The 17,929-nt window shown below is 26.8% G+C and overlaps 2 protein-coding genes across 2 annotated transcripts; one reads left to right on the top strand and one right to left on the bottom strand.

Annotated features, from left to right (window-relative positions):
* Positions 1–4,757: 4,757 nt before the first annotated feature.
* BKA55DRAFT_256275 (killer toxin) lies at positions 4,758–5,477 on the bottom strand. Its single transcript, XM_046185402.1, has 2 exons — positions 5,389–5,477; positions 4,758–5,334 (listed from the first exon to the last, which is right to left on the bottom strand). Exon 2 carries the CDS (start codon positions 5,327–5,329, stop codon positions 4,892–4,894), a length of 438 nt encoding a protein of 145 aa, XP_046041544.1. The 5' UTR covers positions 5,330–5,334; positions 5,389–5,477; the 3' UTR covers positions 4,758–4,891.
* A 7,904-nt stretch (positions 5,478–13,381) lies between these two features.
* On the top strand, positions 13,382–14,407 carry BKA55DRAFT_585567 (uncharacterized protein). The gene has a single exon (XM_046194465.1). It carries the CDS (start codon positions 13,507–13,509, stop codon positions 14,284–14,286), a length of 780 nt encoding a protein of 259 aa, XP_046041543.1. The 5' UTR covers positions 13,382–13,506; the 3' UTR covers positions 14,287–14,407.
* Positions 14,408–17,929: the final 3,522 nt, after the last annotated feature.

The raw sequence follows: 17,929 nt of genomic DNA, 5'->3' as shown, positions 1-17,929 counted from the left end.
TTACTAAATAGAAAGTTCTAATATTAATAAAAGAAATATAATCCTTCTTAAGATTTGCTAACTATTATTAATAATTTATTAAAAACTTTAGTAAAATTACTATCTTACTTATAGAAATTACTAAAAAAAATAAAAAGTTTTAATAAAGTAATAAGGTATAAAAAGCTTTTAAATAACTTAAGAAAGCCATTACTAGCAAACCTATTTTAGTAATATTTAACTTAAATTAGCAAGTTAAACTTAAAACTAATACTTCTAACTTTACCCTAAAGAGATAAATAAGATAATAATATAATAATAGAATATTATACCTAATTACCTTTTATTCTTATAAAATATATAAAGCAAAGCTTAACTACCTTATTTATAATAAGGAATTCCTAGCTATTATTAACTATTTTAAGGAGTTTTAATATTACCTTAAAGGCAGTAAATATTAAAGTAAAAGTATTTACTAACTATAAAAACATAGCTTACTTTATAATAATATAAGAGTTAAACTAATAATAATTATAATATATTAAATACTTATATAAATTTAACTTTATAATTATATATTATAAAGGTATTAATAATAAATATATAAATACTATTAATTAATAACCTAACCTTAATATAAAAACTATTAAAATTAAAAAACAGCTCTTAGAGACTAACTCTAAAAGAGAATATTAATTTACTTAACTAATTAAAATAATTAGTAAAATAATTAAAGCATTAATATAAAATAAAAAACTTAAAGAATAAATAAAAAAAGCTAAAATTAGAAGACCCTATAACCTATAAGAAATAACTAATAATCTATATTTATAATTTATTTTAGATAAACTTAAAAAAGAATTAATACAAGATATATATAAATATCCCCTATATAGCCACTAAGGCATTATAAAAATATTAAAAAGAATATAAGAAAATTATAATATAAAAGGAATAAAAGAAATAGTAAAAAAGGTTATTTAATAATATAACCTCTACTTAAAAACAAAAGCATAAAGATATAAGCCTTATAGATAATTATAACTACTTTTAGTAATATAATAACCTTAAGACTTAATTATAATAAACTTTATTATAAAGTTACCCTTATTAAAAAAACCCTTAACTAGAATCTTCTATAATAGCATTATAATTATAATTAATTAATTTATAAAGTTTTCCTATTACCTACCTTATAAAGAAGTAATAGATATAAAAGAACTCTCTTATATTTTTTACTAATATATTATTAGTATATATAGGCTATATATAGAAATCCTTTCTAATAAAAGACCTATATTTATAATAACATTTTAGCAATTACTTATAGCATAACTTAGACTAAATTACTGACTTTTAATAGCCTTTAAACTACAGACTAATAGTCAGACCAAATAAATAAATTAAATACTTAAATAATACCTATAGTATTACATTAACTATAAATAAAATAATTAGGTTAAGAAACTACTAATAGCCCAACTTGCCTATAATACTATATATAATAAAAGCATAAAACTTATACTAACTTATATTAATTTTAGATTTATACTAGATATATATTATAATATATAATAAGAGAAATTAATTAATCTAGCTACTATACTTAAAAGTAATAACTTTAAAAGCCTATATAAAGAAATAAAAATAAAACTTAAATTTATTAAAAAATATATAAAAAACTACTATAACCTAAAATAATTAAAGGAACTAACCTTTTTAAAGGGAGATATAATTTACCTAGCTATAAAAAACATTAAAATAAACTAATTAATATATAAATTAGATTATAAATTTATAAGACCTTATAAGGTATTATAGAAAATCTTAAAAAATAACTATAAACTAAAACTACTATTAAAAGTTAGGCTCTATCTAGTCTTTTATATTTTATTACTTAAATTAATAGCAGATATAATATAAATTAAAATAAATAATAAACTATAATAAATTACAAGACTAGAAATCTATAAAGTAAAAGCAATTAGGAAAATAAATATAATTAAGGAATAAAAGATATACTTAATTAAGTAAAAAAACTACCTAAAAAATAAAAATATATAAAAACTACTAAAACACCTTATTAATACCTAATAACTCTTAAAGAGCTTTTACTAGTAATACTAATAGAAAAAATCTTACCTTAATTAATAATATTAGAAGCGCCTATTAATTAAGCTTTAATAGCAGCAAATAACTTAGTATTATCTACTACTTCTAAATTATCTATAATTTTAATATTATAAAAAAGCATCTCTTTACTATACTCTTATAACTACCTCTTTTAATAATAAAGATATATTAAATAACTTAATTACTTATTTACTTATTATTATAAGTTTATTAATTTAGTCTTACCTAACTCCTCTTTATACTCTAATTAACACTTCTTAGCAATAAAACAATTAGCTATAATAAGTTAACTATAGAAATTATATATTAAGGGAAAAATTTATAAACCTTTAAAAATAATAATACCCTTGCTATTACACTTATAACTATAATAAGTACATTATATATAATACTTATAACCCTCCTTAGCCTAGTATTTTAAGTTTTAAGGTTTATAATAACTATAAGGCATAATAAGAAAACTAGTATTTTTAATTAAAATTACTTATACTTTTTAATTATAAGTAGCTTTTAACTTTAATATCTTATTAATATAATATTAAAAAAATAATTATAAGTTTAAGTTAGACTTACTAAAAAAAGGATAATAAAAATAAGAATTATATAAGTCTTAAAGACAAGACTTAATAAAGGGGAAATATTATATTATAATCCTTATAGCTATATTATATAGCCTTTATAAATTTCCTCTAATTAATTAATAACTTATACTTTCTCCTTATTTCTATTATAAGTTACTTAATAAAACTTTTAATTTAACTTATAAATTTTATATAAGCATTAACTTACTATAATAAGTTATTATAAGTATATAAAATATATTTATTAGCACTTTTATAAATTCTAGCTTACTAGCTATTAATATAACTTCTTTATATTAATTAAGCCTAATATATATTAAATCTACTATTAAGAGATATAATACTTTAATAACGCTTAGTATACGCCCTATACAATCTGCTAATAATAAACCTAATATAGCTTAGTTTAACATAGTTAGACTAAACTGTTATAATAGTTATATTATATATACCTTGTATTTCTTACTAATTATATATAATTATTATAAATTAAGGGATTCTAGCTATAATTATTAAAATAAAGTTATTATAAATAAAATAGAAATACTAATAACTCTTATAAATTATTAGTAATTATTAAAATTACTAATAATTTATATTATTATTTTATAATTATAATTAATATATAAATATATTTATTAATACCTTTATAGAATTTAGCTTACTAGCTATTAATAAAACTTCTTTACCTTAATAAGCCTAAACTATATTATTAACTATTAAGAGATATAATACTTTACTATTACTTAGTATAATGCCTTATAACTCTATAAATATAAAACCTAGTATAGATTAGTTTACTTATTTAAAAACCCTAATTATTATAATATTCTAGCTAAGAATTATATTTTATATTTTTTTATAATATATATGCCTTTTTATATTATTTATATACTCCTTATATTAAATACCTATTTATTACTTACTATACTTTATAAAGCAATATAAATTCTTAATTATATTATTTCTATTTATAATACTAATATTATATAAAAGGATTATAATACTACTTATCTATTAGCTTTTTTTTACTAATAATAATAAAGTAAAAATATAAAAATATTTAGGGACATCTTATAAATATAAGGATAATAGGCAGTTAGGTTAATAATATTACTATCTTATTTTACTATAACTTCTAAGGAGTTTTTTAACTTAAAGGCTTAGTAGCTAATATACTAAAGCTATAAGAATTTAACTTTAGTAATCTCCTTATTAAAATAACGTTTTATATAAATTATTATTATAATATTTTAATATCTATTAATATAACCTGATTTAAGTATTTAAAGAGGGTTAACTTAGCTCTACCTAGAAAACATACTTATTTATTATATAATTAGCTATTATAGAAAGAAGCTAATATATTAATATAACTTAAAAGTAAAATAATATAATTAAAGTACTATTTTTATTAAATTAAAATAATACTAATTACTAAATATTTATATAAGTAAGTAAAAGAAATAATAAAGTACTTTTTCTTTTAATATATAAAATATATAATATAATATAAAAAGATAATATATTATTATATAAAAGAAAAGTATAGTAATTTATTTTTTTATTTTAGAAATTAAATAATATAAAATAAATAAAATTAAGTATTAAATATAAAAATAATATAAGCTATAATTAGATTTATATTTACTATAAGTTACCTAAAGTATAAATAATAATACTATTTACTTACTAATTATTAAAATATATTTACTAATAATAACTACCTCTTATATAACTAATAATATATACTACTTTAGCTGCTAAAGACAGGAAATTAAATACTTAAAGGAATTAGGCTTTAAATTAATTTATTACTCTTAACTAATATAAGAATCTAAATAAAACATAATAAAAAGATAAAAAACAAATAAGGCAGGAAATATAAAAGCTCTATAAGTTTAAGATATTAATTAGTTAAAAATATATATTTTTAGTTTTTAGAGCCCTATAGGTAGTAGCCTACTAGGCGTAATAGATCTGTCTAACTACTAGGGTCGCCTAGGTTAGCAGAGATGAAAAGTAGATAATACAGCGGGATTTGGACAAACCTTTATATAAGAGGTTTAAATATAATAATAGATACTTAATAAGCACCGACTCAAGGCTTAAATACAATAACAGATAATCGGTAATAACTGGTTTCTAACGGTTGACTCCTTCTTATACAACACCACTTTTCCTTATTATCTCTCTTACTAACAAAGACCATCGCAGTGGACTTTGTTGTGGTCGACAAAGTTAATTGTCAACTCCCCATGATGGTCAATATCATTATCACCCTGGGGATAGAACAAAGGAACGCTTCCGCACATTCGGCATCCGTGATTATTGAGAGCTTCCAAGAGTGGCTTGATCGAGCGACCTGGAGCGCCCCCAGATTTCTGTAGAAATGCACAAGAGCTCAAGGGGGCCTTGATTCCGATTTCGGTATGAGGATATGAAGTAAAACACATGATGTGCTCGCCATTGTTATACCAGCGGTTGGGGTCGATTCGGTTTGCCTGACCTAGGTAATCTCCAACACCCTGATAGAGATTCAACTCTGGGCAACGAGCATTGCCCTCACAGTTAATTCCTTTAGCGGAAGCCATATTAATGATGGCGAGTGCGGTAGTTGCAATGGCAAACTTCATGGTAGCTTATTGAAGTTAGAGAATATCTTAAAGTATTGTTTAGGTTGGAGGTGGCCTACCTACTGTTGAGTACAAGGCGGGTAGGAATATAGATAGTATCTCAATGGTGTAATCCTGAAGTGAGTTTTAGCAAGTGAGAGGGGTAGACTTTTATAAGAAACTCGCTCTGTTATATCCAGGGTCTACTAATTACCTTTAACTATTGTAAAATAACCATCAATGTTTCTCAACACCTAAGTTAGGCAAAGTCTGTATTACTACCAACTAGGACCAAAGAGGTATGGCTCTGTGTCCATGCTGATGCTAGGTCTTACATGTCTCCGTTAAGGTGCCAATCAAGCCGTCAGGCTCGTATTACATATTTCTCTAGCCATAGGGCTTCCTACAAGGTCTAGCAGCAATCCTATTAGATTAAATGAATTGGAGCTTAATAGCAGAAATGGACATTTCTTTCAATGCTTACTGTGGAATAACTAGCCGGGAGGTTACATTATGGAGTCCGAGGCAACTATATGCTTATGAGTCTACCGACGGACCAATTAAATATCGGCTATCGTATTAGTAGGCCGGGATCTGACACGAAGAAGACAGACATTTGGAATCACCATGCACAAATAGAGAACCTATACTTCCGTCACAGTCCGCGGGTCTGGTGTTTGTGTGCTACGTCTTCTGCTTCCACGCTGCGGCTCTAGCACTTATTTCCCCTGTACCTACGGACACCACAAGCTAATCATGGGTTGTCTTTCGTATTCAACTGGAGTGGCACTCCTGTCAGGGCAAAGTATCTTACCTTGATGAGACGTTACATTTCTAATATAAAGGCGCTTAGAGATCTGAGCGGTGGATGCTTATGTATTACATCTGTTGTTCTTAATGCCTGGAATTGTTATAGATAACATATCCACTACCTAACGCCATACGCGCGGAAAATACGGGATTGCAAAGGGCTGCGTACGCTGATTGAGAAAAGTGGCCGCCTCGACGTGCTGTGTTATTTACAGTTTCTTGCTTTTTATTAACAAGGGTAATCTTTATTACGCATACTCACTTAGTTAGGACTATCCTTTTGTTAAACCTTGGTTGGTAGCCTTGCTGTAAAGTTGTCTATAAATTATCAGCGTGGTGTTGGCACTATTAATCCTACTACAGCTAGAATTGCATAGTTGCTCAAGCTTATTAAGGAGGTTAGATGCTTTCGACGCTGAGGTATACTGAGAGATGATTCAGACTTGAGTGGCTATGATGGTTCAATCTCAGCGATGACTATATAAAGACTTGGCTCTAAGGAAGTTGTCTGGTGTTATGGAATTATATGCCTCTGCACATATTCCACCATGCTCCTCTATTTGTCTCTAGTGCAATTTTTCTGTTTATTTAGTTATATAGTTGATATTAATAAATCAAAGTAAAAGCCTTTTCTATATATCTTTAACTATTAGTTCGTAATACTTTGTCCATTTCGGTATAGAGCCTTTGGCGTATTGGAAAGTTATTACTTATATATTTAACAATCGTTATTAATTAGGCCTAACAAGAACGTTGTAATTGGAACTATATTCCCCTCGATTATCCGTCGCTGCTTGTTTGACCTTTTCCTGCCAAGCCTTATGACCTTCCTGATTAAAATTTCGAAGTACTATTTCGTATTGAGCTCTTGCGGCATGGTACTGCTAGGTGGCCGCAGCGTAGGCAGGCTCCTGTCTATTGGCCAGGAATATGTCCTTGGAAGCATTATGTTGAAGTGCTTACATTCGCCGGCCACTAATTGTCAAAACTCTGATCCCTAGCCAGGCCATACTCTTTCGATTCCTTGTAATTGGCCTCAGCCTCTTTCTTGTTGCTGACGGCATGATCAAACGCAGTTTGAAAGTTCTGCTGGGCAGACTGGATGCGAGCAGCTTCTTCAGCCATTGTCATATGTGTAAGGATGTTCCGTAATGATGTTCTGAGAACTAGACAGGAGGATAACGAAGAGGGAGGTTTGTTAAGACATAGAGTCTGGAGTGCGAGCTTATAGGCAACCTATGTCTCTGCCGTTCTTTGCGCTGACGTATATAAAGTTGGCTGATTAGAGCTAAGAGAGCCAACTAAACTTCTGTTCGTTAGGAGTGACGATTAAACCCCCTCCAGTTACTAAGTTATGCAGGGTGAAGGGGGTCTGTTGCCTGCACCACCCCCGGTGCAGCCCTTATGTAAGCCGGACACGGATATCATCAGCTTCACCGCTTTTTCATCTATTCATGACTTCTAGACTATCAATTCCACTTATTTTGCCTGATATCTATTACTAATGACTTCAATTAAGTCTCCTCTTTGCTGGGCTGATGGTATTCTCCCCCCGGAAGGTCAATACGCCTCGAGGGAAGAGGTCTGTAAAGCAATTAACGCTTAGGCATGGCCTTGTGGCTATGCCGTCTCTATCTAACGGTCAAGGACTAATAATGGAAGAGGTAAGGTCATATTTGGCTATAATAGAGGAGCAGGGCGTATACCCTCTTATTTAGGTAGTAGGTTGACTAAAAGCCTTTGCAATAGATATTAATTCTCTGTTACTGTAAAGGAAGAGCGTTATAAGGCTACTTACCTTACAGAAATTGGCTACCTTATAACAACATGGCTTAATCCCTATAAGCAGAAGTTTATAAGGGCGTGGACTAATTGATTGCTTTATTTTAATTAGTATGTTACCTCCTGCTATAAGGGTCTTTATTAGCTCGTTAAGTCTGATTTAGGAGGCTCACAGGGTGACCTCTTCAAGGCTTAGAGAGTCATCCAGTATATTATGATTAATCAGTTATCCGAGGTAAAATCAAATCAGGCATAGAAGTTTTCAAGCACACCGAATGTTCAGGATTTAAAGGCGTTATATAATAATATCCGTTATTAGATATCATATGAGGCTATCCTTAAGCTTAAAGGTTAACGAGACCGACTTAAGAAAGAGCTTCCTGCCTATACCGGTGCATTTGCGAGGACCCAAGGCCTTCCTTATGCTTATCATCTTATATACCTTATGGAAAAGAATAGGTTATTACAGCTATCACAAATCCATTCACACTGGCGTTTCTGGCGCCTAGGAGACCCTTAGGTTACTATCTAGCCTCGCAAGCAGTTTGACTGCCTTATATTGACTTCAACGGTACCACCAACAAGCACACAGAGAAAGCCCTCCCTGTTTGAGTGGGTTGAGAAGATCCAACAGAAAAAGAGGCCCCTAACGTGCTCGAGTTGTGGCAAGGAAGGCCACAAGAGGAACTCCAAGGAATGCCCTCTCCAGTACTGTGAACTAAAGCTCGATTCTACTCCTGTATTCAGGCCTCCTCCCCATGATCCCTTGCTTAAGCCTCCTCCTTATTAAGTTCCTGTTGTGACAACATCAATGACAACAATAACAACCTACTCAACGATATATATAACAATAACTAGCCCTGTGACTTATCCATCACCTGCCCCAGCAGCAGCTCTATAACACACCACCGCCTATCTACGAGCGTTACGAAGCAGCACTGGAACCTTGGTATAGCACCCAGTCTTAAGAAGCAAGGAATGATTAAGTATATAGGAAAGCCAAAGGTCTGCCCCTGACATACTCCAAACTTGCTATTAAATATGCTCTTGGCTATACGGAAATGGGTGCTTAATTTATACTAGAAAGGGGTTAAGGAAAAGGAAACTAGACTATAGAAGAGATTAATAAATATCTTAAATTCAGGGAAGCTAAAATTAAACGAGTTAAACAGGCTGTAATAAGTCAATTAGAGCAGGGTTATAATCTCAATTATAGCTTATATACTATTAAAAAGGAAGCAATTCTTAATAATTAAGTATAGCAGCTATATATAATTAATATATACTATTTAATAGAGAAAGAAAATTAAAACTTCTAAGTATATATATAATTGCCTAATGGCGTAACTTTACAGTTTTATATTAAGTTATATAATAGTAGTTAATCTAAACGCAGAGCTAATTAACTCTGTAGGCTATATAAAGATATTAAAGCAACCCTGTACCTTTTAAGTTATACTATTATGCAAAGCTATTCCAAACTTACTTATTCCCTTACCAGAACTAGTTAATATGCCCTTAGGAAATTACTATTATTATATATAAGGTATTAGTTTTATAAGGTTAATATTATTTGAATTATATTACTAGTTCTAATTATATTATACCTTAGATAGTTAATAATATATCTCTTAAAGCTCTAGCTATAGCTTAAATAAAAGTATATTATTAATTTTATATAATATTAATAGTATTTATAAGTAGTAACTAGCCTTAGCTAGAAATGTTTATAATAAGTTAATTACTTTAATAAAGTAATAGAAATTTAACTTTTTAATATATATATTAAGATCTTATTTAGTAATTATAAATATAACTTTTTTATATAATAATAAAGTTTATAATATAATTAAATTTAATATTATATATTTAATAATATTAAAAGCTTATATAAAATAAGATATTTCTTTTTTTATAATAATTAGGTTTTCTAAGAGATAAACTAGGCTATATTAAGTTTATTTCTAGTTTAAACTACTGCGTTTTTACTAATTTTACATTATTTATTTTTATATATAAGATTAATTAGTTATAAACCTTATTATATATATTTAATTAATTAAAGTTAATTTAACTTTTATTAACTAACCTATATAAAGTAAACTTAATATAATTTTATTAATTTTAACTTTAATAGAATTTTTAAACCCTGCCTTTACCTTATATTATTTACCTATATATAAACTCCCTATCTTTACTAATTTAAAAGTAACTCTTTAGTAATATTAGCTGCCCTTATAGATATATTTAATAGCTACTCTTTATATATAGTTACATTTAGGCTTATAAAGGCAGTAAGGAAAGCTGCCTTATCTAACTAAAGAAAATAACCTTTATTTAAAGCTATTTCTAAGTCTTTAAGACCTAATAGCTTATTATTAATTTAGTTTAAATTAATTAAATTAATATAAGACCTTTCTTTTATATAGTTAATTAACTAAATTAAGTTATAATTAAAAATAATTATCTTAATAAGGTTAGATTTGCCTTTTAATAAGAAGTTCTTTATAATAATAATAATTATTATATATAATATATAAAGTTCTTTTTTATTAGCTGCCTTTAAAGCAGGCTTAATAGCTAGATAAAGATTATAGCTAGTTATATAATAAATATAATTATATAGCTATAGGCTATTTAATATAGGTATTAAGGCATTATAGCTATTATATTATTAATAAGAAGGGTTAAAAGGGAAAGTTAAGTTAGATAATATACTTTATAATAAGTAAATTAAGTATAATATATTATAATAGTTAATTAAGGTATAGTCTTATAGATAGGTTAAAGGAAGAAGGTTAATTTAGTTATTAAGATATAACTAATATTAGTATTACTTAATTAAGGCAGTAATTGCATTATTAAGGCAGATAAACCTTATTTAATTTTAACTTTTATAATAATAGCCTGCTATAGGGGTTTTATTATTTAAACTATTAATAAAAAAGCTAAAAAGCTTAATAGCCTTATATAAGGCTAAACATAAGGGAGAAAGAAATTATTAATATTTACTTAGCCTTTGCCTTATAAAATTATTTATATAAATTTAATATAAATTAATTTATTTCTTAGGAAATTATAATTATTATACCTTAGGTTACAAAATATAAAATATATATTTTTTATATAAAATTAATTTTAATATAAAATACTAAGCTATATAAATACTTATAACTCTTATTTTTAGTCTTATTAATTAAATTAAAGTATTAAAATAATACTTTATATAAAATAATTAAAAAGAAAATTAATTTAATCCCTTTTTAAGATATTTTTATAAATATTAAATAAAGAGCTAATATAAAGCTAATATAAGCTATTTTAGGAGTATTATTAATTTAAGAAATACTAAGGATATTATTCTATTTTTAAACCCTTTTAAAAAAGTTTAATCTTAATATATAAATTAGTAGAAAAGTTTAAATAACTATTAGTTAAATAAAATAATAAATTCCTTAACTTAATATACTAAGGCGTTTTATTTATTTATTTTTATTTTAATTTATATTATTTTTTATTTTTTATTATACTCTCCCCTAGCTAAATAGGTAATTAATATTAACTTTAATTTTTATAAAATATAATAATTATTAATTTTTTATTTATATTTAATATTATTAATAGCCTAAATAATTCCTTAAAAACCTTATAAAATACAGTTTATAATCTTTTATATTTATATATTTATATTCTTTTTATTAAAATATAGTTTTACTTTATAATTAATAATAACCTTAATTACTACTTTAATTTAGGTATAGCCTTTATTATTAAGAAATCTTATAAAAAAGGCTAAAATATTACTATTACCTATTAGACTTAAAGTAATAATATTAAGAGAAATACTATTTAAAATAAAACCTCTAATAGTTATTATATTACTAATAAGTATATAAACGCTAAAAAGGATAGTAATATTAAAGGCAAATATATTAATATTTTAAAACCTTTTAAGAATAATAAAATCTAAGGTCTTAAGGTTAATAATTATTTATATAATAATAGCTATAGCTTAATAAATAAATAGCTTTACTTTAAGTATTAATATACTAGCTTTATAATATACTATATAAATTAATACCTAGGTATTAAGTTTTATAATATATATAAGGAGAAGGCATAAGATAATAAGAATTAATAAAATCAAGCTATTAAGGCAAGTAATATAAAAGTTATTAATAGGCCTATATTAAGCTATATTACTTAGGTTCTTGCTATTAATAGGAATATAATTACTATTAAGGAGTATAACTAAAATAATTATAAAACTTATAGAATATATAAGGTTAAGAGAAGTAAGATTAAGGATACTAAGAATTTCTAGGTTAATATTCTTATATTATTATTAGCTATACTTCCTCAAGGTAAGCAGGCCTTACTAATTAGTAATAACCCTCTTAAAAATAAAGTAATTATATTACTTTTTAATATATTATAATAAGTTCAACCTTAGTATATATATATAAATACTAATAATTATATAATTACTATTTTTATATTAAATAAGCTAGGAGTTTAAGTATATAAGGAGTTAATTTATAACCTTATTATACTGCCCTCTATATAACTGCCTATAACACTCTACTAATTACTGCCTGTATTAGGTCCTAATACACGAAATCGTGGCTTGTGCACGCAACGCAATTAGAATAAACAGTAAGTAGGGGTCAAGATGATCTTGCCTACATTTGGAAAAACCTTAGTGCGTGCACGGGCCAGATTCTGTGTAATTCGGCATATTACAGCGCGCCCTTGTTACAGTAGGAGTAATAAATAAGATATTGCGGCATGGCTTTCTCTCTTGGGTTGGGAGCCGGATAGAGACCTTGATTGAGGTAGTTTGCAAAAGCCGACAGTGTTCTCAAAACTTAACAGCTACTTTCGTTGTTATTCAATTTAGTAGGAAGGATTTTAGCTTTAGAATAAATAAAAGATTTGTAATGGCCGGACTCCTGGCCGCCCAGATAGGTGCGTTTCATCTTCAGGCTTCGGCTACCCGCCCCCACTTTAATCGCGCCCCTCACAACGCCAACTACTCCTTGGCAAATATTAAGAGGCACAAAGATAGCTGAATGAAATATGGATATATAAATGAAACCACCAATTATAGGAACAATTGAAAACCTACCAAGCCGTCATAAAGATCTCAACCCCAACTACTGTTTACAGACGCGACGACGCGTGTTGTCAATCAAACGGTTATTTGGACACTAATTCGTCTTAATTGAATTACCTTACCAAGGGCTTGGGACAAATTAAGTTGCTTTCCCAAGATTGCCAAGGCTACTTTGGTTACAAAAGGTGTTGATGATACTGTTCTATTACAGGATGTGTGTCAAAACCAGAGCGAAAGGGATGAAACTGTATCACCCTGCGCGCTTAACCACAACAAGAAGCGACCGCAATACGCGAAACCGACAAGATATATTGTTTGGTAACTACTAAAATATTATAAGTAATGGGGAAGATCACCTGTTTCTCGACAAAATCATCCACACGCAAGTCGTCTTCCATTCTCTTCATTCGCTTCTTTTCTTGTGGCAGGACCACCCATTCGTTTCTACACTACTCAACGAACTCCTGTGCGACGTTTCAAAACAAACACAATGAAGTTTCTCTCTCTTGTTTATCTCTCAACTGCGGCTTGTGCCCTTTCCATACAGCCTCGGCAGTTTGGCGGGTTTTTTCGTGGACAGCCCAATTTTGAAAATGGCGATATCACCAATGGCGACATTCCACAAAATGATGCCAACAACGGTGCCAATCAAGGTGCCGGAAATGGGGCAAACAACGGCAACATTCCGCAGGATAATCCACAAGACGGTGCTAACCAGGACAATGGGAACGGGGCGGGTAATGGTGCCAATGACGGAAACAATGGTGGTCAGGGAAATAATGGCGGACAAGGAAATGATGGTGGTCAGGGAGCTGGCAACGCAACTGGCGGTGGTGATGCGGCTGCGGCGGACGGCCAGACGGTAGTGTTTACCGAAATCAACGGAATACCTGGCAACGAGTGCCTTACGTTCAGAAACAACGGCGAAATCGTTGATGCAGCTTGTGTCAATACCGCTGCAGACCGTCAAGTTACCCCTTCAACAGTCAATGGGCAGAGCGCACTTCAAGTCCAACGAACCTTCACCGCAGGCTTCAGACCTGATCTTGTGGACGCTCAGGCATGTATCGGATTCAATGGGACTCATTTCCGTGCCGAGGACTGCAACGCCGAGGGAGTCGAGCCAGTCGCCTTCCAGAACGGCCAGTTGGTAGCCTCTGGCGGTGCTTGCGCGAGTGGCCACGATGATTTGGCACAGATGACAGTCGACACAAGTGGAGCCCAGTGTGCGACTTACACAACCACCAACGTGCAACCTGCAGCCGCTTAAGCAAATGGTAAAGCTTGGTAAGCTAGTGAGAATGCAAAAGCAAGGAATTCCAACACAGTTATAATGGCCTAGTATTAATTATTAAGGAAAGGCCTTATAATAAGGTAAAAGAGTGTATAACAGATATTTAAGTACTTTATAAAAAGGTATTATAAAGAAAATAAAAGAAAAATATTTTAATATAAAATTTATAACTACCTACTTTAAGAAAGTGTTTTATTTTAAATATATCCTTTTTAAATAAAAAAAGTAATAATAGAACTAATAATGCCTTTAAGTAATACTATTAATATATTACTAATTATTTATATAATATATATAATAAGTAAATAAAATATATAAGTAAGGAAAATAAAGTTTTCTTATATACCTATATATTATTTAATTATTTTATTTTTAATTAAATAATATATATTAAACTAATAAAATAGCTTAAATCATTTTAATAGTTTAAGTTTATTATATAGACCTTGAATTAAGTTTATAATAAGCTATAAAAATATATAATATTTACTATCTTGCCTTTTATTATTAATTAATTAATAAACTACTTTAGGCTAATTATATTTTAAATTTATAAAAAATAAGTAATTTAAAAAAATAAGTAATAATTTAATATATCTTTATAATATAACCTAAAAAGAAAGAGTATTTATATTATATATACCTTAACTCTAAATTCTAAATTATATATAATATATATAAATTAGAATCCTAATAATATTATTTACATTAACAGCCTGCTAATAATTAAATTTATATAAGAACTTTTATAATATTAATAAGATATAGGTATTATAATAATTAAAATAAGTAAGTATTAATAATTAGTATTTTATACCACAGCTTACCTATACCAGGAAATTATTATCTTATACCCCTATTTATATTACTTATTAAAATTAGAAGTTTTATGCCTTACTACCTAGTGCCGCTTTTCTAGCGCCTATAAAGCAGCTAGCCGCCTACCTTATTATATAATATACCTTTTAAGTCTCTAAATACCTAACTATCTCCCTTTATCTCTTACTTATTATATATTCCCTTAATAATAATATTACTTACTATTTATATAGCATTCTCTATATTTACTTTATAATAGCTAGAAAGACTTATTTTATAGACCTATAGGCTATAATCTATAAGCTCTTACCCTTTAACTTTATTATTAAACTTTTTCCTATTTTCTTATTATACTTACTAACTGCCTTATAACTAATCTAGCTATTATTAACCCCCTCTTTCTTTTATTAAAGGATTACTTAAATTACTAATCTTAATAATATAAATTACCTCTTATAATATTAGGCCTAACTAATTTATTATTTTATATCTTTTAGTAAAGCTATTACTTAAATAAATTATTTAAGGAAAGGCCTTACTAGGTTACTTAAGTAATTATACTAAGTACTTATTTAATACCTATATTATAATAAGTATAGCAAAGACTTAATTATATTATTTATACTTCTATCTTAATATACCTTAGTAATATTAAAGTGCCTTTATTAATTATACTTAAGTTACCCTTTTTAAATAAAGAATTATAATCCTTACTGCCTAGTTAAATATTATAATTTAATTTTCTTAAATCTTAAATAAGTTTGCCTTAGCTATAATAACTAAGATATTATATTAAAATTTAACTAATATAACTTAGGCCTTCTATAAGCTATAAGGAGGTAATATAATATATAAAGTTTTAAAATATAATATAATCTAAACCTCTTAGAATTTCCTAATTAAAGATATAAAGCTTACTTAAATATACCTATAGCTTAGCAGAATATATAAGACTTATAAAGTAGTTACTTAACTTAGCAATTTAAATCTATATTAGCCTTACTTTTACTTACTTAAAGTATAGCTATAAGGAGAATACAGTTTGCCTTATAGTTATTATATTATATAAGCATTTAAATAGGCTTACTTTTAGTTTATCTTACTAATAAGGAGTTATTTAAATAGCCTTTTAATTATCTTTAGCCTTATATTATACCTACTTATAAGGCAGAAATAATTTAAAATAATCTAATTAATAAATTATAAAGGCCTACTTCCTAATTATTATATTATTTAAGTATATATAGTTATAAGGCAAGTATAGTTTATTACCTAGCTATTATATTATATAAGCCTTTAAATAGGCTTACTTCTAATTTATTTTATTAATAAAGACTTATTTATATAGCCTCTTAATTATTTTTAGCCTTATATTATATATATTAATAAGGCTAAGGCAGTTATAAAACCCCTTTTTAAGATAGTATTTAACTAACAGACTAGCAATAAGTAAGGCAGAAATTAATCTTATATATAAAGATGTTTAATAAACTTTACTAAGCATTTTATCTTAGCCTAATTATATTTCCTAAGCCTTAATGTTTAGTTTATTTGCTTCCTGGTTTATAAATAGTATTAGGGGTTAGGATACTAAGTTTTAAAATATAAATAAAGGGTTTTCTTTTAACCTAGCCTTTTAACCTCTTAGTCTTTTTATAATCTCTTTACTTTATAATTATTAAGTACTTTATTTATTTATATAAAGATTATATTATTTATTTAAAATAGCCTTTAAATTTAAGCCTTATAATCTTATATAATACTAGTAATAAGCTAAGTAAAAATAGTAAAAGTACTTAATAATATACTTAATACTTACTTTAATAAGTATTATAAGTATTAATAATCTCCCTTTACTATACTTAATTACTAATTATAAATATGTTTAAATTAATAAGAAATTTATTTTACTTATTATTATAAATAAAAATAAAAACCCTTATTTAAATTTTCTTACTTTAACAAAATACTTAAGTTTTTATTTACTTACCTTAAGAAATCTAATAACTTATATAAGTTAAAATAACTTATATTTTAAATCTTAATAATTACTATTAATATCTTATAAACTTTATTATTAACTTTTAAGATACTAGCTAGGATTTTAACTACTAAGATTATAAATATAAAGGTAATAAGCTAAGAAAATGGCTTTTAATAGTAATTACTATAAGGCCTATTTAATATAAGTTAAGGCTTTTTAAGTAAAAGAGGAGACCCTTATTAGGCTAGAGAAGTACTTAAAGTAGTATAATTTGCATAGGAAATAACATAGCATTAACCAGGGTTAATAGAGATTAAAGTAAAAGAGGATTTTATAAAAGGAGAGATAGTAATTAGCCAAAAAGGGAAGAAAAGTATAAATTACTAAGCTAAGGCAGGGGAGGTAAGAAAGCTTAAAATGCAATATTAAGTTAAAACTATTACTATAGCCTAATAGCAAGCTAGTAAATATTAAAAGAAGGATAAAAAAAAAGAAAAAAAGAAAAGTTTAAAGGTAAGTTAAGAGGGATATAATATTATATTATAAAAAAGAGGTAAGTAAACTATAATAATATATATATAAATAATAAAGAAATAGGCTAAATTAAGTAAAACTAAAAACTAAATATAACATATTTATTTTAATTTATAAATAATAACTTATCCCTTTTTTTCCTCTTTTAATAAAATTATTATTTATAATATATATAATATATATTATATAGTAAATATAATATAAGTCTTAATAGCTTTACTTATAATCCTAACTATTAGGTTATAATTTATTAATTATATAAAACCTGCCTAATCCTAAAAA

Source organism: Fusarium redolens (assembly GCF_020744475.1).
Source record: "Fusarium redolens strain MPI-CAGE-AT-0023 chromosome Unknown BKA55scaffold_31, whole genome shotgun sequence".
Taxonomy (NCBI): domain Eukaryota; kingdom Fungi; phylum Ascomycota; class Sordariomycetes; order Hypocreales; family Nectriaceae; genus Fusarium; species Fusarium redolens.
The sequence above is the reverse complement of the archived record's forward strand: the minus strand, read 5'-3'. Positions and strand labels throughout refer to the sequence as shown.